Genomic DNA, 26,454 nt, shown 5'->3' with positions numbered 1-26,454 from the left:
CTGTATGGGTCTGACCACGAAGTGCTTTTCGGTCAGAGGGAAGTCAGAAAAGAGCTCCGCATGACTTAGCCTATACAGCTGTGCAGAAAGATACCCACTATATACATTACGGTTTTCTTTGGTTTTATTCACTCTTCTGCTCTACTTAGTATCATGCTGCTGAAGGCAGCTGCAGCTCCTCTTTGCTGTTACAAATACACTAATGGTTTGGTTGATTTTCCCCATCCCAGTTCACCCACTCTAACTCTCTTTGTGTCCATGGCAGGTGAAAATGTCCCTGACTCAAAATGCTGACAGTACTCCCGGATGTTAAGTACAAACATGAAAGTCAATGCCTGACCTGGGAGTCAGCAAGCGATGGGGAGAGCTGGTGGGGTTGGGAATGGACAGGGATGTGTGCTCTGCAGCACCGTTCTGTGAGCCCCAGGAGCCTCTGCGATCCCAGGGAGACCTGTGCTGCCACAAACATCCCCTTGTCCAGCCCTACCTGTGGGTGGCTGAGGGAGTTCTCCAGGTCGTCCCCTGTCCCCCCGGCCTCGCGTCCTGCCTCCAAACGTATCCCGTAATGGGTGCATTTCTCAAAGCAGACATAGTTGTATTGCGGTGTGCCCCCCCACAAAGCTGACTTCGAGCTGGGTTCCTGCGTCATGATCTCTGAGCTATCCATGCCTCTACTTGTCTTCACGCTTACCTAGAACCACCTTGTGTTCTGGCTGAGAGTATGGCCTTTGCACTTCTGCTCCCTCCTTCCTCTCTTTCTCTCCCCAGACCACTCTGACTTACCCTGTTCCTGCGCTCACTTTCTCTCTGCCCCTCCTCCTCCTCCTCCTCCTCCTTATGCCTCTCTCACTTTCTCCCCTTCCTGCCCAAAGGCAGTGATTGCAGGGTTTAATTATATTTATAGCAACCTTCCTCTGCCACATGATTCCCCAGTGTCATGTCTGATCTCAGCAAAAGGCACTAACTCTGCTGGGATTGAATATCAGGTGCGTGCAAGAGGGGAACTCCTGAAGGAGAGGGAAGGGGGGGTAAGGAGAAAAGAAGGCGCTAAGACAGACAGAGCTAGAGGTACAGAGACAGAAAGCAGACAGGAGGAAGCAGAAATTGTTATCCAGGGGATCTCTTTTTTGACACCGCCCCATCCTGAGCAAGCCATATCTGTAATGAGAACAAAATTCAGTGGGCTTCCTCATTCTCTGCGCAGATACCAGGTGTCCAAAAGACTGAGTGGCAATCATAAAGACACCAGCAGCTATGGTGAGATAGAACTAGATGGGTGCACACTCAGAGTCCCAAGACAATTTTTCCAAGTCCATGGTCCACAAGAGAAGCAGCAAGCCCTAGTGGAGAAGTCAGGCATCCCTGTTACGCAGAATGTCACCAAATTGCTCTGTGGGTATTCAATTATGGTTATATGCAGAAATTTATTCTTGATGCTCACTTTTCCACATGCTAGAGCATTCAACAGCTTCTCCTTTCCACTCTGCCACTTGTTTCTCAGCCAGGCAAAAAAGCAATAAGCTCAGCCAACACCCGTAAGCTACGAGCCAGTGACAGGAATTAGAAGCATGTTCCAGCAACGTGGTCTAAAGACACCTCCCAGTACTGTCGGTGTGCTGCCTGTGACCATATGTCTTTTGATGGCTATTAATCAATGAAGGGCAATGAGTTCAAGATCCTAGAAACTGTGTACAAGAAAAGATGGCCCCACATCCCTCAAACACAGTCACTGAAGAGCTACTGTTAACTCCTTCTTCCTTCTCTTGTACACTGCCACCTCTCCAGAGTAACGGTTTCCAAGCTTCTCACACTGCAGGATAAGACATTTGCAGGCAGGATAGTGGGGAGAGAAAGGCAAAACACCCTTCTTTTGGGTCCAGAACCTTATTTCATTTTGCTGATCCCTGTAAAACATTTCTCCTGGAGGCTCGTTTTGCTTTTTCTCAGTCTGCATGCTCCTTGAGAGTGGGGTACAAAGAAAGTCTCCGAGAAGAAGACATACTTGATTTCCTCCATAAACCACCTCCTTACCTCCTACAACGTTTCTGCTAACCATATCCATATGGATATCCATTAGCAAAAATACCCATATGGATAGTGTTAAGTCTGTACAACCCACACCTGGTGGCAGGCCAGGTAAGCTCTGAATACTTACAGAAGCAGTATCAGTGCTGACTCAAAACACACAGCTTCATCTGTTTTATTCTCACCAGCACCCACTTCACTGTCAATAAGCCATGTTCCCTGGAGGAAGACTGTGGCCCGTCAGTAGGACAAAACTTGTAATAAACCATCTTAAAGAAGAGTTTCTAAGTGACCATGTCTAGGAACTCAGTGAAGAACTCTGGGATACCCCCACAGATTTCCATCATAAAGGCATTAATTGTTCCCAACATATTGAGATGCTTTTGGAAGACCGATGTCACTATGGCTTACATAAAAAATTATGCATAGCGTATGCTATATAGTGTGTAAAATACAAAATACTGTATAGAATATGTGTACATCATATGTAGGAAACCTAAAGACCAACCACAGTAAGCCCTAGCAAACTTTGAAGCTGTAATACAGCTCCAGATCTCCAGTTACTATTACGTTTACTGGAGAAGAACACTCATCACAGACACTGGAGAAAATTATTGGGAACCTTTACCCCACAGTGCACTCTTCTAGCTCTTGTTTTTCAAAAGGCACAAGAACAGCACATCAGAAATTGCTTCAGTATAAAAAAGAATGCCATACTGCCAGCTAATCAAACTCTCCTCTCTGTCTTGTACAACACTGTGGTGGAAATTCCACGGAAAATAATTATATAGTTATAGCGTAACCCTATAGTTTCCTACCCTGAAAAGTTATTTCCTAGAGCTGTCCCTCTCAGCCTCCAAACTGGCCCCAGCCTCACTCACCTCATCGATAAAAGCATGAAGGACCCCAAGGTCAGCATTCATCAAATGGCTCTAGATGCTACTCAAACAAGAAACCTGGAGGAAGACAACCCACAAACCCCCTGTGCCCTCACTCGTACTTTCCGCAGTGTAATACACCTCACTGACTAGACCAAGTGACAGACTGACAGCTACACAGCATGAAACTGAACAACCGTTATGCACACAGCGGCGCACGTGTAGACTCCAAGGACCTAGTCCTACGGACAGCTGCAGCTAAGGACCTAGCACTTCTCTCGGTCCCTGTGGGAGACCACTTCTCATCAGATAACATCACTACTTCAAATTTCTGCACCCAGATATTGTCTTGGTACCAAGGCAAAAACTGAGAACTGAAATTCACCATTCCAGTGCATGACAAAATATATGCCATTTGTAGAGATACTGGATTTATGTCACATTGTTTCCTGCGTCCTGAACACTAATCCTACCATGCTCCACAGCTTATAAATCAGTCTCTCCCTCTTTCCCCTGGGAGGGAAGTGCTTTGTCAGCATTCTGGTCACTATTAATGTCCTCTTTATCCCACAAGGCACCAATAACCTTTCGCCACAGTCTCACTGACACTAGTCTAGTTACATTCAAAGCAGCTATTCTCAACTTGTATTCACTTTGAGATCTGCTGCTTCTGCTTCAGACTCAAAGGAAAAACTGTAGACCCAACAGCTTGTCCACTTTTTCCAGCTGTCACAGCTGACCTAACGAAAGGTATTGTCCCAGCTCTGCCCACTGTCTTGTCCACGTTTTTAGATGAGCAGAGTCCCAAAGGTACAGAATACTGAGCACAGCCTGACTAGACCTGCCTTTCTGCACTGCTGCTGCCCAGCAACTGCTGCCCGATCTCCCTATCGCTCTTCCTCTAATTTCCTGCCACAGTCCTCCTTTACGTATTTGCTTCACTGCTCATCTGTCCTGCTTTATACTACCAAGACCTAGCTCTGCGTTTGTACCAGGACACAGCAGTGTGGCACTGCTGTTGCTTGAGCGGCTGCCCACAGACCCAGGAGACTAGTGTGGAAACAGAGGAGGATGCATCCTGCGCTTGCAACAAACAGAGATGACCTGTATGTATGGCCTGACTCCTCTGGTGCACCTAAGCCTCTTGAAAGGGCTCACCGCAGTTCCTAGCCTGCCCCACAGCACACAAGAGGACAGGTATACAACCTGCTCATACACCAGTTCTTTCTTTGCATATTACAGGCCCTTAGAAGGACTTCAGAGTGTGTTTCTGTGGTACTTTCTTCGAGCAGGACATCTTCAGGACAGATAAAACTACAGCTACAGCCTAAATTAGAGTCTTAGGTGAGGAAAAAGAAAGGAACAGAAGAACTCTTACCCAAGATGGGTCTCTTCTCGAGTCAGACATCTATCTTTCTCTCTCTTCTTCCCAGTTTTGTCACAAGTCTCCCTTTCTCTGCCTTTATTTTTTTCCCTGAATGCTTTTCAGGATGCAGAAGTAGAACTCCTAGCCTTCCCATCCTACTGCCTTTATAGTGAAAGCTCTGACAGTATGGGAGGAGGGATGATTGAAGACTCGCAGTTCTCTCACGGTCCTGTCTCAGGAGATTTATCACCTGAAATCCAAGTGCTTTTAATCAACAGTGTCAAGCTTGATGTTGTTCTCTGTGCCCTGCCCACAAAATTATCAGACATCATACTAACTTCTGAGCCTTTTGCTTATACCAGAGCTTTCTGGTTTTGTTTCTTTAGCAGATTCACCCTAAAAGATCTAGCCCACTTCCTGACCCACTGTGTACGAGCCTTACGACTGCAGCTGCCACTGGAATGTAACACACTGCACACACAAGCACCGCCGCAGATGGTGGTACAGAGCCCACCACCACCCCAGACAGAAGAGTTGGATTTGTGGAGGCAGGGTTATTGTTACTCAGAACCACGTATGTGGAATAGAAAAGCAGTCATTCAAGAATAAAGAAAAGATAATATTCCAAGCTTAAGAGAGCTCAGTCCAAGAGGTCCGTAAGGCTGTGAAGGAGAGAATATAAAAGACAGGCTATGAGACAAAAGAAACTGTAAAGGCGAAAGGGAAAAAGGGAGTTTTGAAGGAGGAGGTCCTGGGTTATCAGTTGGACTTGATGATCTTACAGGTCTTCTCCAATCTAAATTATTCTGTGAAAGGTGACAAAAGGAGGACTCCTTAACAGTAACAGCAGCTCTAAGAGATAATAACCACAGAGGCAGCAAGAGACAAAGAAAGCACAGGAGGACACGAAGGGATGGGATGCAGGACAGGAAGAAGTCACAGCAAGTGTTCTTTACCTCTAGCAACAGCTGCAGATGGAGCAGCAAAGAGTGGAAAGGCAGGAAAAAGACTTCAGTAGACATAAGATAAGGTAATGGCTTGTAGAGGAGAACAAGGTGCTTAAATGGGACTTTTTATAAGACAAGATACCCATGGAGGATTCAAAGAGGTACAGGAGGCAACTGGAGCTTTGGGAGAGAAATAATGCTGCTAAAAGTATTAGGAAGAGGGAGGAAGACTGGGATAAAAGACAGCATTTATAATGAAAGAGAGAAATAGACCATGGATTAAGGCTTAAACAGCAGCAAAAGACAGAAATTTAAGCAGTGCAGGAGCGCCTTGTAAGCAAGGCTGAACATGGGAAGATGACGACAGAGAACTCTCAGAGGACACTTGAAAGAAGGGTTGAGTTCACAGTAAAAGTAGAAAGAAAAAGTCCAGAAAGTTTAAGGGCTTTCATCGTGGAGACATAACAAGATAATATGATGACATTCAAGAGGACATGTACTGACTAATACTAGGCTGAATAGAACAGAATGGACAGAAACAGGGCAGATTTTGAGAATCATCAGCTTTTGATAACTCAAATAGGGACATGGTGATGTTACCAGTGGAAAGGCAGAATGGAAAAGAAAAAAAAAAAAGATCTCTCAGCTGAGAGCAGAAAAACACTTATAGGAAGACGGGGTCATGAAGGAGCCATTGAAGCAGATGTTGGAACAGATGAACTTGGATGGAAACTTGAACAGATCATGTAAGACATGATGACACCGTGGTACAACATCATACAACAGCATGATATGCCATGACTTGGCAAAAACCAAATGAGCTTTAAAGGGCAGGCTTATGTCCTTTGTGTTCCATTTATGTTCCAGAAACAACCCAACTGTGACAGTCTGCACAGAGCACTTTGTGAATTCACCCCAAAATCAAATGAAACAAAGCCATATCTATGTTGATGCGGGTACCTAAGGTAAATTACTTATCTTACATTGCAGTGTAGTTTTGAACCGACAGCGAAAGGAACAAGCAGAGAACTTAAACCAAGCAACAAGAGCCAGACACAGAAAATCAGATAAAAGAGAAGACAGCAAAATTAGGTGTTTCAAATGGATCCCAGCTCATCCAGAACTTCAAAGTGGATCTGCCTAGAATGCCCTGGCGAGCGCTTTGGTCAGGACCAGCAGGCTTCAAAACTTAAAATAAAACAGTCTTTACTAGAATAAAAATAAGATTATTTGATTTTTTTTTTTCAATAGAGAAAACTTCAGTATAAGTCAGGAAGCTCAGAAATAAATCTATAGTGTTCACACAACTCTTGCCCACCCACTACACCCCTGGTTGCAATTAACTCGGTGACCTTCTGAGCTGCTAAAATTTTGTGCTTACACTTCATTGCCTAGGAGATTGTTTCCACACCTCCACAGCTTGGATGGCTCCTCCCCTACAGCTGCCCCTCTTCTTAAATTGCAACCCTCAATTCCCTCGGTGACTCTCTACCCTACAGCACCCTGTAACCTCTATTAAACCATTTCTTCCTTGCTTATGCTCAATGGCTTTCCAAAGGAAGAGATGTCTTACTGGTGGGGTAGAGATTGTCCTGTCTCAGAATAAGCTGAGAACAAATCAAATAGGCACAGTGTGTATGCAAGTATCAAAAAGTTAAAGCAAAAAAGAAAAATAAAATATAAAAAGTAGAATTAGACTGCTGAGAGGGAGAAAACTTCTAATAACTGTATTATGCATCCAAAAGCAGCTAAAATCAAGAACTAGCAAACACATGATGAGCGGTTTGAAGGGGGTTCAGTGGATTTCTTATTTTCTAGGAGAGTAATGCTGCATCACAAACATTCTCTGAAGTAATCAGCTTGAAGACATTTTTAGCAAAGAGACTAAGGAACATCTAGGAAATACAGATTCGTCCCTAGCGACCAAAACATATTAGAGATGCTTCTAAGCTTGTGAATGCTATTATTCCAGGACAGAGAATCTACAGACTGTCTGGGAAATTGCTCTTTACCTTTGTATCTAGATCAGGGGTCCTCAACCTTTTTAAACAGGGGGCCGGCGCGTGGATGACGTGGCAGAAGGTCATCTGCGGCTGCTCAGTTTCCCCCGCACCAACCCGCGGGGGGGGGGGGGGGGCGGGGGGTGCAAGGGGGTTCTGTAAATACCGGGGGCCGGATTGAGGACCCTGGGGGGCCGTATCCAGCCTGCAGGCAGTAGTTTGAGGACCCCTGGTCTAGATGATGAACTCTGATTCCAAATGGTGAATGTACCCTCCTAATAAGTCACCTGCACCATGACCTGTATTTTGTTGTCAGCTAAAACCATCCTTGAGAGATGGTAGGCAGTCCATGGTAGATAATTTGTGCCTTTCTTCCCCTCCTCCCTGTAGACTGATTGTTGCACAGGTAAAATTAATAATTGCACATTCAATCTATCAATCATGGAACTACACAGCAGCATGACTGACATCGTGAGGGTGGAAAGAAAAGGCAGCGGTCAGCTGTGCAGAAATGGGCTGGCACCGGCTGTGCTAGGGCTCCTGGTTTTCTGTTGGACTTGGCTAATTTCAAGAGAAGAATGCTACCTCTTATGTAAGTCATGGCCAACTAGGAAAAAAGGGTCATCACGGAAAAGTTTAGGAGGAGGACTGGGTTACGAAACAAAATTATTTGGAATAAGATGAAAAGGGAAGGTTTCAAGGACATGTTAGGGGTATGCTTGAGCTGGGGTTGGGCAAGAAAAAGAAACCTTGAGTATGGACAGATACCTCCAGGAGGCCATGGCTAGGATTAAATGGATGACAGAAAAGAAATAATTTATTTCATTTTCCTGATAGATGTTCAACTTTCAAATGCCTGAAAAGTCACTTCTTTGAGGCCCTAGAACCTACTGATCTCTCCGAGAGGGTGATCATGCTACTGATTTAGGGGACTTAAGGAGCAGACTTGTTGAAAAGGACAGTCCCAATTTGTTACGTACTGGAACTAGTGATCAAGAAGCTTGAGACAACAAAAAATTAATTTTCAGCCTGCTCAGATCTCAATTCCAGTTGATGCATGGCCACATGCATGTTAGGAAAGGGGTCAGGAACAAACCTAGAAATTAGGAAAGGGACTGTCTTTTCTGATTGCAGCAGAGACATAAGCAACCATAAACCTTTTCTCAGTAACACTCAGGTCTTGCTTACATTTCAGACTTTCACCATTATTAAAGAAAATGCCACACTTGTATGAATTCTACAGTTGCCAAGAACTAGTTGCTGACTGTACTAGTTTGTCCTGCCCTGTCTCAGCTAACTGAGATAAATGATGTCAATATCAAAAATTGTAGCACTGATACGTTATCACTGCCATTACGGATTTTTTAAATACTTAATTTACTATCAAAGTTATACTAGTAAATCCTGTACAGTTTTGACTAAGCTTCCTGCTCTCCTCCTTCCCCATCCAAACGCAGATTCTGTACAAAACCACCTAACCACCCTGCACAGCAAGGTTCTTGCCTGTTTCCCATAAAACGATCCCTGGTAGTAATATGAGATAAAGACGAAGTAAATGGAGTGAAGACAGCGGTTCCCTTGGCAGTGCACATACTAAATCCATCACAAACGAGGGCAAAGCAATTTCCCTGCGGCAGTAACCTTTCCTGTTATCACTGGCTGCTGACACAGGGATGATAGTGAGAGTCAGCATAACATTCACAGGACTCCCTCCCTCTTTTATAAGCCCCCTGCTTTGACTTGCAGGGAAGCGTTGGGGGAAGGGAAGAACTGCATGGGGGAAGGGAAGAACTGCATGGAGCAAGCGCATCCAGGTTGAAGCACTGGGTCACACTTCGACACGAGGCTACAGAGAGTCTTTTTCTCTGCAGGATTCATTAAACTAAAGCTGCTGTATACTTCCCAGCAAGGACCAATTTTGACTGTCACGAGGGGAAGAGGTGCAAAAAGTACCCCAGGGCCATGAGGGAGCCACAATCTCCTGATGTAAGGAATGGGTAGCCTAGTATTTCAAGCCCAGGACAAGATCAATCATTAGAAGAAAGTGCAGGAAATGACTCACAAATGGCATTGCGTACCAGGGCTGACATTTAACGTCCATGTCATCTGAAAATATTCAACCTGGAACAAGAATCCAGGGAGTAGCTGTAGATCAGTATTAGAAGCTATTGATCAGTCAGGAGTGGTGAAGGGGTAAAGGGCCAATGAAAAAGAAGGCTCAGAGGATAAATTATGGGAACTATTCTAACTTGCATTTAATTTGAGAACTTAAGTTCTAGAAGCTGCTAACTCACACTGTTTATGAGAGATTACTGATTTTTAGATACTATGTTCATATGTTTAATAACATTGCTCACAGTCCTGCTCACGTGCATTGTCTGGTGTTCAGGGTCAGCAAAAATCTCTAAGAGTATTTGTGGTACCTTGTTCAGACAATGCTCTTGATCTGGGGTGTAACTCTATTTTTGCCTATCTATTGTATGTATTGCCATACTCTATTCCACAAGTAGTGTTATGTCTAGAACATATTTTGATAGGCATCAATCAGAAAACAAAAAAAAAGCAGAGATGATCCTTGAGAAATTTTTAAAATCCCACTCCCTCTACTCCTCCTCCTTGTCTATCACTAGTATGGTTTACCTTATCTTTCTGCATATTTTGTACTCTGGTATCATAATTTCCCATTGATTCTCTGCCACAAAGGTTTTTATGTCCTGGTATATCTTCTGTTAGGACAAAAGACTGGTCCTACATGTTATTTTAATCCTAGCATTTGCACAGAAGTAGGTACACTGCTACTTTGGTTCTTGTTTTGGTACTCTACTTAAATGGAACCATATTTGTTTTCTATGTCTAAATTGATTGTTCACAGACTCCAAACTGCCCTGCACTTGAGGATACAGAATTATCCTTCATAGAAATGACTTAAAGAAAATGTTTTTTGCATCTGTTTTCTTCTCCTAAATCTTCAGTCTGAAAGTGCACTGATAACCCTCTTAATGTTCAGCATCAGAAGCCTGACTCCCGTAGCTGCGCTGTCCCTCCCGTACAAAGTCATTCTTTACAATAGTCCATAGCATTGTACTACCAAACAATTTCCTCTTCCTTTTGTGGGGTTTGAGCAATCACGTGACTGAGAGGTGACCAAGCTGCATTTATGGAAAACTGTTTTGATGGGTTAGGTTTCTGTTCAATCAATGGCCTGAGCTCATTTAACATTGCAATCACGGGCACTAGATCCATCACAACAGGGGCAGTCCAAACACAGAAGGAAAAAAATAAGCCTGCCCCTTTCACAGCTACCTACCAGTAGATCACATTATATTGTAAAACTTCACCTTGAAAAGCATAGAGTCAGCTGATATACTGTTACAGAAGCAGTTGTGTCAGACCCGCAGTTCTCCACATTCACTAGCAAAATGTCATAGAATCACAGAACTACAGAATCATTTAGTTTGGAAAAGACCTTTAAGATCATTTGATGGTTGCTCATTCTCTTTAGACAAGATTCGTTTACTACAAACCCAAACACACTGATCTGGGAAAGTGGGGAGAAGGCCAGAGACCCCTACACTTGTAAAAAAGGGGTTGTGTCGGAAGCGGAAACAACTAGACATTCTGAAACAGTCTAAAATCCTTGGGGAAGGATTTGGAAAGCGTGTGCTTGGGTATTTTAGGGTGTTTCCTTAACACATTATACTAACATTATACTGCACACTTGCTCTAAGGATTATCAGGTTCTGTAAGGTATCAGGACTTAGGTGGCAGAGTAGAATATAAAACGAGCAAGACGGGAAGAAACAGCACATTAAGAAATAATAAGCAAGCTATATTTGGTGAACTTCTTGCTACCAACTGAAGATACACGAGTTCCCTCTCTTTCCTGCCCAGGACTAGCACTTTTGAAGGAAAAGGTTTCTGTTCCCTAAGACTGCTGAGATGAAGGAGCGGGGCAGAGCTCACAAGGGTTGACCCAGCAGGGCACATTGGGCAGTTGTTGGTACTTCTTCACAGGTTTAAACCGTTGTGATTCGTGCTTCAGGAGTGGTGTTTCTTTAACATGCTTGTGCTTACGGGTAGCCTACATAGCATTCGAGCAGTTTCCCACAGTGATGGAACAGTAAAAGTAAAGAGTAAGGGTGACATGGGGTAGCTTAGGCCCAGAACTGAACGAAGGGTACTGTGGGGAAGGGCTGCTCTTGCAGATACTCTTGACTCTCATTCTGTGGGCTTGTGGTGAAGGGCCACTAGTCAGGCTGGCACTGAGCCCTGCTGCCCGGCACACTGTGCACCTGCCTCCTCAAAAGCGAATAATGCCTCAGACCTTGAACTTCTTAGTCTCCCTTATTCCACATTTCCAGGCAAAGTGTCAAGTCTGGTCTTTTATCTTTTGGCATGAGGGCAGTTAAAAAGAAAAGGAAGTCTTTAGGGGTCATGGGGTAGGGGTAGTTCAGACTGGTTTTGGTAGATAGGTACGAGGTGGGTTAAAGAGGAGAGAACGCACAGTAATTCAAGATTTTTCAGTGTTGGCCTGAACCTTTACAGTTGCCTCAAAATTGTGAGCAGCATAAAGAAAGACAGTCACATTCTTTTCCTTGCACCAGCTCTGATATATCTACCCTTAGCATTGTGAAAGCCAGTGTCATTCCAGTCTTCAAAAAGGGCAGAAAGAGGGACCCAGGAAACTGCAGGCCAGTCAGCCTCACCTCCATCCCTGGAAAGGTGATGGAACAGCTCATCCTGGAGGTCTTCCTCCACATGCTCTGAGATAAGAAGTTCATCAGGAGCAGACAACATGGATTCACCGAGGGGAAACCACACCTGACCAACCTAATAGCCTTCTATGATGGAATGGCTGGCTGGGTAGATGAGGGGAGGGTGGCGGATGTTGTCTGCCTTGACCTTAGCAAGGCTTCTGACACTGTCTCCCATAACATCCTCATAGGTGAGCTCAGGAAGGGTGGGTTAGATGGGCGGATGGTGAGGTGGGTTGAGAACTGGCTGAATGGCAGAGCTCAGAGGGCTGGAATCAGCAGCACAGGGCTGAGCTGGAGGCTGTAGCTCACGGGGTTCCCCAGGGTCAGTGCTGGGGCCAGTCCTGTTCAGCTTGTCCATCACTGACCTGGCCAAAGGGGCAGAGCGCACCCCCAGCCAGTTTGTTGATGATACAGGACTGGGAGGAGCAGCTGGTACCCCAGAGGCTGCGCTGCCGTTCAGCCAGCCCTGGCCAGGCTGGAGAGCTGGGCACCGAGGGACCTCACGGAGTTCAAAGGGAAGTATAGGGTCCTGCCCCTGGGGAGGGACAGCCCCACACACCAGTAAACGATGGGAAAACATTTGTGTCTTTATGCTGTTAACTGCTCAGGGTCCTGCTCTGATTGAGTTCACCCTAGGTCAGGGAAGCAGCTCTTAAGAAGCTGTTACATGCGGTGGCCAACAGACCATCTCAGCCACAATGTACATCCTCATATGAAGCATTAGAACACATGTTTAGGTAAGAGCAGGACTTCACTTGACCCCTGCTTAGTCTTCCCAATGGAAATATTTCCATATACATATGGAATAAAGTTCCTACACACGTCAGCTGTCTCTTCTGTCACCACTACACTGCACAGCTGTGATGGGTTCCATCTTGCATTTGCCTTTACCGTTCCTGCAGAGCTCAGGTGAACCTGCCGTTTGTTCACCCTACGGGCCTGGAGCATTATGGACTTCCAGTTCATGGAAATGAGGTTTCCGACGTGCCCTGTTTCTATATGGAACTGGAACTAAAAGCAGCATACACGCAGCACCTTATCCTCTACCACTGACAATAAACTTGATGCCAAGCAGTGTAACATCAAATACCTCTCTGTCTGGAAAAGGGCTCACATTTTGTTGGCAAGTCATTCAGAGGAGTAAAACCAAAGGCTGGCTGAAGATGACTGAGCAATAAAATGACAGATGAAATAGTCGCAACAAACATAAAGTGATCACTGTGAGGAGGAACATACATTCTAGCTTTGCATAAACAAGAATCGTCCAACTGTCACTAAGCTGACTTTTACTATTCAAGGTCTCGAGGTTAGATAGAATGGTCATGGTAACGACTACCTCAGTGGTTTTTTTAGAACCATGGCTTAAGAAGTAGGAAAGCAAGACCAAATTAAATGCAATGTGCACCTACATCTTGAGTAATATTTGCATTTCTGTTTCTCCCACTCTCAAAAATAATATAGTAGACTGGAAGAGTTTCAGAGGATTGTCAAAATTATGGAACAGCTTCTGTATGAGGAACAGCTAAGCAGACTTGAACCTCCCAGGCTGGGAAGAGCAACGAGAGCTGGATATTAATAAAACCATGAGTGACATGGAGAAAGCCAACTGGCAAGGTTTGTTTTGCTATATCTCAGGAGGTAGGCGGTGGGTTCAGAACAAAAAAAAATATTGTTGGGCAGACAGTATGCATCTTGTTCTATTAAAGCCACAACTTTTGGGGATTTAGATGCAGGTAAACAGTTCAATTTGCTTTTCTGTAATAGAAGTAAATGCCATTTTTTTTGTGAGTCCTTTAAAAATAAGGGTAGATAAGAGAGTTCATTACAGATGAGGAAGTAAAAATACATTGTGTCATACACAGAAGACAATAATCTTGTCAACCAGTAGGTAACTTGCACTACTGTTCCTCCGAGTACTTCAGTTAATTACAGAATCACAGTATATTTGAGCTTTGGATGGGACACCTGCTGTCTTGTCCAGTACCATGCTCAAGCTGTGTTAACTGAAGCAGTTTGCCCTGAGATATGTCCAGAAAGCTTTTGCATATCTCCAAGGATGCAAATTCTACAACCTCTCCAGGCAACCTGTGCCAACACCCAATCACAGCAAAAAAACCCTATCTCCTTATATTCAGACAGAATTTCCTGTATTTCAGTTTGTGCTCGTTCCATCTTGCCCTGTCACTGGGCACCACTAAGAGGAGCCTGGCTCCATCATCTTCAGCCTCCCATCAGATGACAAGATCCTCCCTGAACCTTCTCTTCTCCAGGCTAAACAGCCCCAGCTCTCTCAGCCTTTCCTCACCTGAGAGATGCTCCAGTCCCTTCATCACCTTTGTGGCCCTTCACAGAACTCTGTCCAGTAGCTCCGTATGTCTTTTGAACTGGGGAGCTCAGAACTGGACACAAAACTCCAGATGTGGCCTTGCCACAGATAAGTGGACAGGACTGATCACTTCCCACAACCTACGGGCAACACTCCTCCCAATGCCACCCAGGATGCCACCAGCCTTCTTTGCAGCAAGGTCACACTGCTAACTTGCCTTCAAACTGGTGTCCACCAAGACCCCCAGGCCCTTTTCTGCCAAGCTGCTTCCCAGTCAGTCAGTCCCCTGCATGTACTGGTGCATCGAGTTATTCCTCCCCAGGTGCAGGACTCTACACTTCCCTTTGCTGAACTTCGTGAGGTTCTTCTCTGTTCCTCCAGCCTGCCAAAGTCCCTCTGAATTGGCAGCGCAACCCTCTGGTACATCAACTACTCATCCCAGCTTTTTATTATCTGCAACTTTGCTGAAGTTTACTCAGTTCCATCATCTAGATAATTAATGAAGAAGTTAAACAGTATTGGATCCAGTATTGACCCTTGGGGTGTACTGCTAATGATTGGCTTCCAGCTGGCCTTTGTGCTACTGATCACTACTTTATGAGCCCTGCAGTGCAGCCAGTTTTCAATCGGCTTCAAAGTCCATTTTAACCTGTCCTTAATCAGCTTGCTATGAGGATGCTGTAGGAGACAGTGTCAAATGCCTTGCTAAAGTAGAGGTAAACAAAATCCACTGCTCTCCCTTCATTCACCAAGCTCTCTTCTGATCACAGACAGCTGTTAGGTTGCTTAAGTATGATTTTTCCCTACATAAATCCATGCTAGCTACTCCCAATTGCCTTCCTGTCCTTCACATGTCTGGAAATGGTTCCCAGGATGAGCTGCTCCACACCTTTCTAGAGAGCGAGGTGAGGTGGGCAAGCCTGCACTCTGCTTGACTTCTTGCCTCTTCTGAAGATAGGAGTGACATTTGTTTTCTTCCAGTCCTCAGTCCTCTTCTCCATTGCCTTTGTTTTGCTGCACATACACCTGCAGCAGCCATTCTTGTTGCCCTTCATGCCCCTCACCAGATTGAAGTCCAGGTGAGCTTTGGCTCTTTTAACCTCATCCTTGCACACTTGGCCAGCATTCCTGTATCCCTCCCAGGTCACACGACCCTGCTCACACACTTATGTCTGAGTTCAGCCAGGAGCTCTTTGCTCATTCAGGCAGGCTTCCTGCTGCCTCTCCTTGACCTCCTACTTATCAGGATGGGTCACTGCTGAGACTGCAGGAGACTATTCCTGTACATCAACCAGCTCTCTTGGACCCCTCTTCTCTTCAGGGCCATATCCCATGGGATTCTTCCAAGCAGAGCCCTGGAGAGCCGAAGACTACTCTCCTGAACTCAAACACCGTGACCTTGTTTTTAGCCCTCCTCAGACCCTGAGGCTGTCCCAGACCCTCACACCCCCAGCCAGTCCTTCCTTGTTTGTAAGTATCAGGCCCTTAGCACCTCCCCTTGCTGCCTCCTTGATTATCTGTGTTAAGAACTTGTTGTCAATGCACTCCAGAAACCTCCTGGATTGCGTGTGCCCTGCTGTGTTGTTGCTCCAGCAGACTGCTTCCAGGGACTGTGAACAGGAGGCTCTGCCAGCTGTCTGAAGAAAGCCACATCTAATTCTGAAGTCTCCTTCAGGACTGTGGCCTCTACCTAGGCTGACCACGTACTCAAAAAATGGGTATTTCTCTGTAGCTGTTAAAGGGAGTAATTTCATTTTAACAGTGAAACATTTCGTCGGCTTCTGTGACTGATCTTCAGGCAAATTCTGTTCTCGTCAGTGTCCCAGCAGAGCTTTGGGTAGCTCCTCCAAGTCTCAGGTTATAGACATCCATAGTCACTACAGTAGTTAACCCAGAATCAAAGAATGTGTATACTAGACTATGCACCATCAAGACTAACTGGCCTAATTTCAATCTGATACAAACTTGAGGGTCCACAAGGTAATGTACTTAAACACTGTGTTTCCTCACATCATCAAAGCAGGAAAGAACACAATGCATGTAATTTGTCAGTTTTTAATGCTGCAGGTAATGGCTTTCTTTGAAAAGGTGTAGGTGCCACTCACACTTGTGTTAGCACCATGCAATAAATACGGTAAAGATGCTCTGTAGTCTTATGTACTTGTAGAATCCACTCCCCATACCGACAGCTGACAGGCAAGATTCTTGATCCATGACCTTTCATAAGTATTTGTGGAAATGGATGACTGTCAATGCCAACAATCACTTGTTTCCTTTAAAGACACATAAGCATCAATTACTTCACCAGGAGGCTGGAATTTGTTGTAGAGATACATGGCTCAGTTTTAACAATGTCAGCAAACCCTTTAACCCTGCGTGTATCCTTAGTGATGTCCAAACACTGAAGTTTCTGTTGCAGCAACTTGTGGAGGATCTTTTTGCTGCTCCTGTGTTCAGTGTGGAGGCTTGTACCATTATCAAATACAACAGCATAGCATTGCCTTCGCATGAATAACCAGTAATGAAATCTGGTTCCCTAAGTAGTTCTAACTCACTTAAAAGTAAATGAAAACACTTTAAAAGCAGTTCTGATAAGGTAGCCTCCAGCATTAATACCTACATCTGTCTTCCCTTTGTGTTAACATTTATCATTGCACCATGCAGGTATGTAGAAGCTGTTCTATCAACACTGGCAGCAGCAACATCATCAGCAACTTCCCACTGCTTCAGTAAAGCAAGCGTTGACAAGATAAATTATTTTTAGGTAGTGTTTACTGCCAGCTTCTCTCCAGTGTGGCCAGGTTCTTTGCTGTGATTTTGTGGAGGTTCACAACAGCAGGGGGTTTACCTTGAGAATTTGTAATTGCTCTACATTGCTGTATTGCTGCATTATTTCTCATGTACTGTACTTTGTATGCCACCTGCTGCACAGCTTGGGCAGTAACCTCTGTATTCCAGTTGCCCCTCTACTACCATTGTTGATGATTTTACTAGCAACAGGTCTATCTTTTTTTAAATATCAGGAACGCTAGTACATGGTCTTTCTGCCCCACCCTGAACTTGTCTGAAATAATTTAGTCTGCTATACTACCAAATTACCATGCCAGTATCAGCTGTCAAAACAATGATGTACTTTCTTAGTCCATGTAAAAAAGCTTATAGCATGCAGCTACATGACCAGGTTTCAAACAAATGTGGAATGCCCCCTTATGCCATTTACACACAAGCAGGTTATTTTACTTCTTACAGCACAAGATCAATGGGAAGGGTTATATTGATCAGCATGCTGCCAGCCCTTAGCATTTATCGCTTGGACATGAGGTCTGTACAGGTTGTGGAAAAGCTTCAATTTTATAGCATTATAAGGGACATGTAACTGGACAAACCCACTTAAGTATACAGATATTCTTACTGCTACTGTGCTATGGTTGTGACAGCTTTCTCACGAATAGACCACTGCAGTGCTGAGAGGCATCAACCACCACCACTCTTCAGCTAGTTCCTGGTGTGTGAGAGCTCCAGTTTGTACCTGGACACCTCGGACTGTTTGGAAATATATGAGAACATATAATCCCGGACACCTTCACGACAGAACCCAGTACCTGAACGGTGTTGGAAATGGGTGAAAAATCTGTTTTTCTGGAAGTAACAGAAAAGGCCCCTTGCAGCACCCTGTCAGGATGGTGCCATCTAGGGTAGGGTGCCTGCAGGCAACCTGCACCTGCCAGGCTGCAACTGCTCCTGCAGTTTAGTACGAGGACAATGTGGGCGACAGCCCGGCAAGATAGTGCTGAGTGGCAAGCAAAATCTTTGGTGCTGATTCTGTTGCACGTTACTGTTACATCAAACTTTCTCCATGGGAAAAGCATTTAATAATATAAATCATTATTTATATATATATATGAATTACTAATAATAAAATAATAAAAACATAAAATAATAAAATAATATAAACATAAAGCAGTAATAAACAGCAGCTGTGGGTGTCACCTCGGGAAGTCTTGCCTGGGTTGCTGACTGGAGAGGCTGATGGAGCTGGGTTTATTCACCGCAGAGAAGAAGAGGCTGAAGGGGACGTGTCTGCTGCCTGCCACTACCCAGGAGGGAGGGCATAGCCCAGTCGGACCCAGGCTCTTCTCAGAGAGGCCCAGGGAAAGCCCAAGAGGCAACAGCCATGACTTGCAACAAGGGAAATTAATGACTAAGCAGGGGCTTGAACTGGACACTGCCAGAGGCTCCTTCTCATCTAAATGTTTCTGTGCCTCTCTTGTTTTCACTTCAATAGAGACAATAACAAAATACTGGCAGATAAACTTTGATTATTAATATAACTATGAAGACCAGATCTGCTAGCAATAGAAACTGGAAATGAGGTAATTTGTTCAAGAAGCTGCTAGGTCTCACGGTGGAGCTTACAGCCACAGCAAAATATATGAAAATTCCCTATTCCCAAGTTTTAAATGGGTAGGGTAGCTCTGAACATCTCTCCCTTGCAGTGATGGACATAGCACTACTCTTGTTTGGGGAAGAAGTTCTTAAACAAATTATTTGCAAACAGGGTAGACAGGACAGCTGTTAACAGTGCCTCATGATTTGTGTCTAGGGCCTGGCACTCTGGAGAAGCAAATCTATATTCAAAACACCCTTTAACCTGCTCCTAATCCAGAATCAATGAATGGCATGCGTCTTCCACCTTACTAAAATCTTCAAGTAAAATCCACATTACTTTAAGAAAAAGCTAGTTGTTACTAGGCCTGGTCTCATTTTTCTTTTCCCCAGCCTTCCTCCTGACATGCCTGGTGGCATGGAAAACCTTGCTGTTGCCCAGTGGGATTCTGAAACCAGCCCAGCCCTCAGCTCCGAAATGTGCAGGCACAGTCCCACAGCACAAAAGCAGGAGGTCTGTTTGCCCGGGGACTGGCTGATGGTTACAGGAGAGGAGTACTGCTACGTGTACATCAGAAGGCAATGCCTTTCAGCTCCCCAGGCATTTGTACCATGCAGCCAGGACAAGACCCTGTCCCTGATTTCTGCAGCAGATTTCTGACAAGGCAAGGTATTAGTTGCGTGATCCCACTAATGGGAAGCAGGGAGAGAAATCGGTGCAGATCTTCAAACATGCCTATAGAACTGAGTCAGTAGATGCCAGAGCAAGGGGAAGTAGACGGCAAGGTGGGTGCGGTGGGTAAGTGGACAGGAAGCCTTTAACTTCAGTAGATACTAAACTCCCATCTGACTTACCGGAAGATGGGCAATGGACCTCTTCTTTTCTCCTCCATTAGTTTCAGCAGAGGCTAGCCTGTGAGCCAATAAATACTGCCAGTATCCAAGAGGTGACTCTCTCCCCCCACAAAGACTGAATATGAGAAGCTAAAAATTGTTCTCAGATAGCCGTAGGTGATGCTTCTAAATGCCTGCACTTTTAATCAGACAGTAAGAAACTGAAGAACTCTTTTTCTTCTTTTCTGTTGTCATTGTCAGCAGCCTACAGCTTGCCCTGTAGAGCTTGGCCCTGTATTAACAGTGAATGTTGCACTGGAATTAGCAACAAAAATCAGCAGAAGTGATCTTTCTCATGACCTCAGTTCTCCAGGTCTCTCCTGCCTTCTAACATTACTTTCTGTATGATTGACAACATCTTCAAAAAGAGGGGAGGGGGGGCTGTGGAGAATACCCTCACTGCCTTGAGAAAGCACAGGGAAAGGGTCATATGGGATATTTTTAGAACAGAATCCAACGGCAGTGATGTGAGGAAGGCACAGAGAAAAACACAGCTGTGAAACCTAACACTTGGCTTCATATATACTGAGGGCAGGAACGGCAGAGAAACAAACTGAGGAGACACAGAGGAAGACAAAGAGTGAGGAAAGGGGGTGTGAGGATAACAAGAAAATGTTAAAAGCATAAGTGACAGAGAGGCAATAAACACCTGGAAAAGAAATGGCAAAAGGCTGAGCCAGGAGGAGGAAAATTTAATAAGGTGGACATGTTATATAAATAACCAGAGATACTTTAATCACAGAAGAGATCGAAGGACAAGAAATGGTCTGCTGACTCATCAGCACTCTTATGCAGATGATATGTGACCTTGAAGGCTGACCAGCAACTACCCAGTCTACCATCTCCCCTCATCCCAAGATAAGGGCTTCCTAAGTGACTTTGGTTTTGGATTGTGCCACTGCAATAGATTTTCTAAATCAGAGGAAAACAGAAGTCCTTCCTACAGTCTTTGAAGACAAGTGATAACCTACTGTCTCTCTTCTACTACAGAGCAGCATGCCCAGAGTAGCGATTGCTCTATGTATGAAAACTGATGTATGTAGCATTAGTTTCAAAGTGCTCTCTGCTACTGTTCACTTACTAAACAAGAAATAACATAACTGACTACATGGAGTGGATAGTGGTAACGATGATACTTGATAGGAACATGCTCCTAATGATAGCATTTTAAGGCATAAATTGCTGACACTCAAGTCCGAAAAGTGTCTGGGATCCACTTGAGGCAACTACATCCACAATTACAGTCCCTTGTTCACGAGCTACCTAAGCCTTGTAACTATTCTACATTTTTCTTGTTTTGAGAAGTAATTCATCCTTCATCAAGGTTAGTGATTCAGCATCTACTTAGCACTGATGCCTGGGATTAGATCCAGCAACTAGATGCTCTCAGCAACTAGCTGCCACTCTGTCTGTGATCCCTAAGAACTCAAGTATATATGGTAATTCTTGAAGAATTTCTAAATTTATAGCCACCTCTTTAACAAAATAGGTTGTAGCATAGTTGCCTCCTTATCATAAAGCTCATTATAAAGGGATGTGAGTGACTTGAATTTAATTAAAGAAGTAAGCATTTACCGATGCGAACAATTGAGGGATCAAACAGCTACCATTTATTACACAATCCTGTCCTGTCCAGAAGCCAAAAAAGCTCTCAATGGTAAATATTTGGGATAAATTTATTAATAAATGAAGATCATAGAATCATTGAATTATTTGGGTTGGAAAAGACCTTTAAGACCATCAAGTCTAATCATTAACCCAGGACTGCCAAGTCCACCACTAAACCATGTCCCTAAGTGCCACACCTATGTATTTTTTAAACACTTCCAGGGATGGGGACTCAATCACCTCCCTGGGCAGCTTGTTCCAGTGCTTGACAATGCTTTCAGTGAAGAATTTTTTCCTAATATCCAATCTAAATCTCCCCTGGCACAACTTGAAGCCATTTCCTCGTCTCCTATCACTTGTCACTTGGGAGAAGAGACCAACCCCCAACCGCCACAGCCTCCTTTCAGATAGTTGCAGAGAGCGAGCAGGTCTCCCCTGAGCCTCCTCCTCTCCAGACTAAACACCACAATACATTGTCTTCCTCTCCTAAACAGCTATTTAGTAATGTACAAATGTTTTGTCAGACTTGCCTTAGCTCAAGCTATATAGATGATGCCCTTTGAACTCAAGAAGTCTAATACTAGTTGTGTCTTCTCACAAGTGTGCAAGAAAACTGTCACTATTCTACTCTGACTAGTCTAGTTCTAAATTAAATAATCTAAACTGAAAATTCTAGAGATTCATGAGTTTGTTACAGAGGAAATGCAGCCATTTTTCCCATATAGCATACTCACTATTTTTGCTGTCTCACGCTCTCTTCTTTTACCACTGCATTTGTTCAGGTCTGTAGTATTCCCTTACAGTTCAGTACCTCATACAATCTGATCAGCTCAGATCAACCAACTCAGTCTGAATTTTTGACCTCAAAACCACACTCCTGTTCTCCCTCCACAAACCTTACATGTCTGTGTACTGTGCCGAGGCCACTGCAATCCCAGTATGTCTGTTAGGCCCAGTCTCAGTGCCCTAGTGTTGGTGTTACTCAATCCCAACACTAAGGATGCTACATTTTGTACTGCACTACAGAAAGCCAGGCCAACAGAGATGAAATATTTCATAATCTAGCCATTCCACTGTAATGACCAGCCTTCAGCAACGTTAGTAAAACACTGTTGAGCTGAGAGCCTTGCTTGTGATGTGCCTATGTGGAGTGCTACGAAATTTACATTCATTACATAAGTCTGGATTTGAAATCAAGCCTTCAGTCATGAAGGGCTACATGGTCACAGTAAACATTGTGCAATTCTTCATTCATATACAAGAGCAGGGCTCAGTAGCAGAAAACGTTGGAACTCAGACCTCAGCTTTCTGTTCCCAAAGGCAACCATACACTCCTCTTAGCAAACGGTGTTCTAGCTTCTATAGAAATTCTCTCCACCTTTCTTTGCAGCAGCTCAAAGAAGAAGAGATTTAATGTCTTCCTCAGCCCCAACACAGTCTTACTTGTCTCCAAACACTGCCACCTTTAAAACCCTGCGTGCTCAGGCACAAACATGCCACCATTCGTTTTTAGAGGCTGGGATTCCATTTGCACTGTTCCTTAGGCAACCTGGAGTGCAAGATGCCAACTCTCACTTCAGTGACAAAAGGCAGTAGCTTTTTAGATACAGTACAAACTGCTACCTCACCTTGTCCAGAGAAGTGTGAGGACTCATGAAATGCAACAGATCGCAGTTCTCCCTAGTTGGCAGTAATGTCTTAAAAGTACTTAAACCAGAAAGTGGGGCAACAGCCTATATCCTAACACCTATAAAACAAAGACCCCACTCTCAGATGTGCCCAAAAGACACCATAGAGCAACACGCTCTGTGCTCTCACAGCACCCGGTAACACCCAGCGCCGCAGAATCCTAATCACACCTTCTGGCAGCTGTAACGAAGGGCAGAGACAGGTTTCAGTGCTTTATCTGTGGTTGTCTGGAAAAAGGAAACCTATTTACAACCAGCAGTTGCATTTCTACACAGCTCTGCAGACCAGGCATCCCTACAGACTCAGCCCTCAGTCTCTCCAGCACGTTTTCCCTTGTCTGGTGAATTCAGTGGTGTATATTTTTCACTCAAGGGAATTAGGAACGCTTCCCGTTTCCATACCGACGAAAGGAGAATATGGCCTCGTTCTGTCTTGGAGGAAGATGCTACTGGGCATGTGCTCAGGCAGAACCTGCACAGATTCTTCCTAATGCAAACTGGGAAGGATATTTTGCAGGCAAAGGAAGTGTTTAGCCCCTTGAACAGAGAAGGGAACCGCTATCATGTACAAAACATTCTGTCCTTCTGCAGGTATTGTACTCACCAGAGTTTGCTGGTATCGGAAGGCTTTTGTCGGAGAGGCATCCCCAGTCATATCCCCAGAGACAACGTTCTGTGGAGTAGGGGCCGTTCAGGGCGATGTCTTCCCGGCTGCTCTCCACAGCAAAATCATGGGTGTGCAACAGACATAAGGCTTTAGCTAGAGTCCCACCGAGCACCCTGAGAGAGAAGGTTACTGGTGAGGGAAAGACAGAGAGGGACAGTGTAACCAGAGACTCCCTGGCCCCTCCTGTTCCCTCTGTGCTGGGACACAGCAGCCGCTTCCCTGCTTTAATATCTCTCTGCTGCCCTGGCATCAGGACAGCTCAGTAAATTAACAGGAGATAAGGTTTCCCTCTCCTCTCTTGGGCAGTATCATTCTTCACTGAATTTGGAAGGGATCAACAGCAGGACCATAGAAAGAATGGGGGCTGATGACAGAGAGACTAAGGAAGAAGAGGATGGAAGTAAAGTACCAGAACTAGAGACAAGTGAACCATCCTGCAACTTCAGAAGAATTATTCCTACAACCTGTTTCAGGGACGACTTTGTGAAACACCAGCATCTGAGAGGGCAAGTCCTCCCAGCGGGCCTTGGGAGATCATTCCTCATATAAATTGCATGGCGTCCTCACATTTTAAGTTTTCTTAAAGCATACCCATTACTGCAGATTCCCTGGCCACAACACCTTACCACAGATAAACAGCCTTCCTCACAGTCTTTGTACCTTCATGAGCCTTCATCCACTGGCATAACCAACACTCAGTACCTTTTTCATACAGAATCACAGAACAGTAGAGGTTGGAAGGGACCTCTGGAGGTCACCTGGTCCAGCTCCCCTGCTCAAGCAGTGTCACCTTGAGCAGGTGGCCCAGGACCGTGTCCAGGCAGCATTTGAGTATCTCCAGGGAGGAGACTCGTCTGCCTCTCTGGGCAACCTCCCACAGTGCTCAGCCATCCTCCCAGTGAAAAGGGGTTTCCTGGTGCGCAGGGGGAGCCCCCTGTGTGTCTGTGTGCCCACGGCCTCTCGCTGGGACCCGCTGAGCAGAGCCTGGCGCCCTCCCCCTCGCACCCCCCTTCAGGTGGCTGTATGCAGTGATAAACCTCCCCTTGAGCTTTTTCTTCTCCTGGCTGAGCAGTCCCAGCTCTCTCGGCCTTTCCGCAAAGGAGAGATGCTCCAGCCCCATCCTCCTCTCTGTGGCCTGTTGCTGGCCTCTCTCCGGCACCCCCGGTTGTGCTGGGGAGTGCAGAGCCAGACACAGGACTCCAGGTGCAGCCTGGCCAGATCTGCACCCAGGGGACGGACCCCTCCGCAGCCCAGGCAGCGCGCCTCCTAAGGCAGCCCAGGATGCCATTAGCCTCGCATGCTGGCTCCTGGTCACCCTGGTGGCCACCAGCACCCCATGTCCTTTCCTGCCAGGCTGCCTCCCAGACATGCCCCCAGCAGGTGCTGGTGCGTGGGGTCGCCCCTCCCCAGGGGCAGGGCTCTGCGCTTCTCTTTGTTGAACTTCATGAGGTTGACTTCATGAGGTTTCAACTCAATGATTCACTTTCCCATCTTCCCTCCAGTTTGCTTTCTAATGTTTTGAAACATTTTATGATACAATAGATACACTAAAAGAATGCACATTCTAACATCTACATATATGTAATTTCATTCCTGAGAATTATCTTGAAAAGATCTCATATTTTCCTCTTGGGTTAATGTTGGGGTTTTTTTCTTAATCTCCGACTAGAAATGATATGGGAATATAGAAGACTACAAAAAAGCTACGCTTAACCAAATGTTATACCTAAAACCAGTCAAAGCTGCTCACCTGCACAGTCAGGAAGGGTCGATGGGGTGTTGAGGATCCTGGACCATCAGTAGCGGTGCAGAGCGAAGGCCTTTGGCAGAACACAAGAAAAGCAAGGATGAACTAACAGGGTAGAAAGGGCAAAATCAGGTTGCTGCTCTGGGCTACCACCTTGAGAAACAAAGCACTGAGGGAAGTCATGGGAATTTGATAAATTCTGTACCTAGGCAAAACAGTTACTTAGGGCAACATCAGGGCTTCCTGAGCTGTCTCTCTCACCAAACGTTACATAAGGGTATGTGAAAGCTGAAAACACCTCCTTTATTAAGGTTATCCAGGCAAGCACCTTTCCAGTACAGAAGGTGACAATAAAGAAAGGGGGAAGCCACAAACCCGGAGAGACAGACCTGAGAGACGAGCGGTAACAGACACCATGCTAAAGACCAAATGCCTCCAGTCACTATTCAATGGGCCACAAAGGAACTACAGCCACAGCTCTGGAGAGGGCCAGCCGGGACTTTATAACTAATAAGGGGAAATAAGAGGAACCTAAGGACCTGAGATATTTGAACTGGGCAGTAGTGCTATGCAAAACTTGTCAAGGAAAAGGGCTGGGGAGAAACAAAGTGGGGATAGATGGAAAGGGGCCAGTTTTGTGAAAACCAAGCCTGGTCAGTGCACTTGTCTGACTGAGCACTGACTCCTGATGACCAGGGTCTGTCCTATCTCCTTATTAAATCCTTTCTTAACTCTCACCATGAAATCTCACTATCCCACATACTAGTGTTGTAAGGTTGAGGTGCCAACAACCGGCAAGACAGGCACAAACAAATTTGGGGTCAGCAGCTGTACTGAGACCAGGGGCGTAGGGACTCTGGGGCCAGGAACTGGAGCAAGTGGGGTCCAGCATCAGCAGCTGGAGCTGCCATAGCTCTCTAGATCATCTCACTGGGTGCCCAGGGTGCTAGCTACAGGTCAAATCTGCATGAGGGGACTTGGTGCCAGCAACTCGAGTCAGACCAGGGGCGTAGGCACCCCAGACCTGCAGTGTCAGCAACAAGAGTGGGTGAGTGTCTGCTCCAGCCTCTAAGATGGGATCAGTAAAAGCCCTGGGCACAGCTGCAGAAGGGACCATCACGAGCAAGGTAAGGTGGGGAGGACTCTGTGCCAGCAGCTGGAGCAG

The 26,454-nt window shown here is 45.3% G+C and overlaps 1 protein-coding gene across 1 annotated transcript in view; it reads right to left on the bottom strand.

The window, feature by feature from the left end:
* Window positions 1–26,454, bottom strand: part of CLCN1 (chloride voltage-gated channel 1) — a 69,208-nt gene that overhangs the window by 40,313 nt on the left and 2,441 nt on the right. The window contains exon 3 of the mRNA XM_080391344.1: window positions 488–25,362. Coding sequence (XP_080247470.1) covers window positions 488–667 — 180 coding nt within the window. The 5' untranslated portion in view covers window positions 668–25,362. The remainder of the gene's footprint in view (window positions 1–487; window positions 25,363–26,454) is intronic.

The sequence above is a fragment of the Falco punctatus genome (genome assembly GCF_963210335.1).
Source record: "Falco punctatus genome assembly, chromosome: 6".
Taxonomy (NCBI): Eukaryota; Metazoa; Chordata; class Aves; order Falconiformes; family Falconidae; genus Falco; species Falco punctatus.
This window is presented reverse-complemented; position numbering and strand designations above follow the sequence as displayed.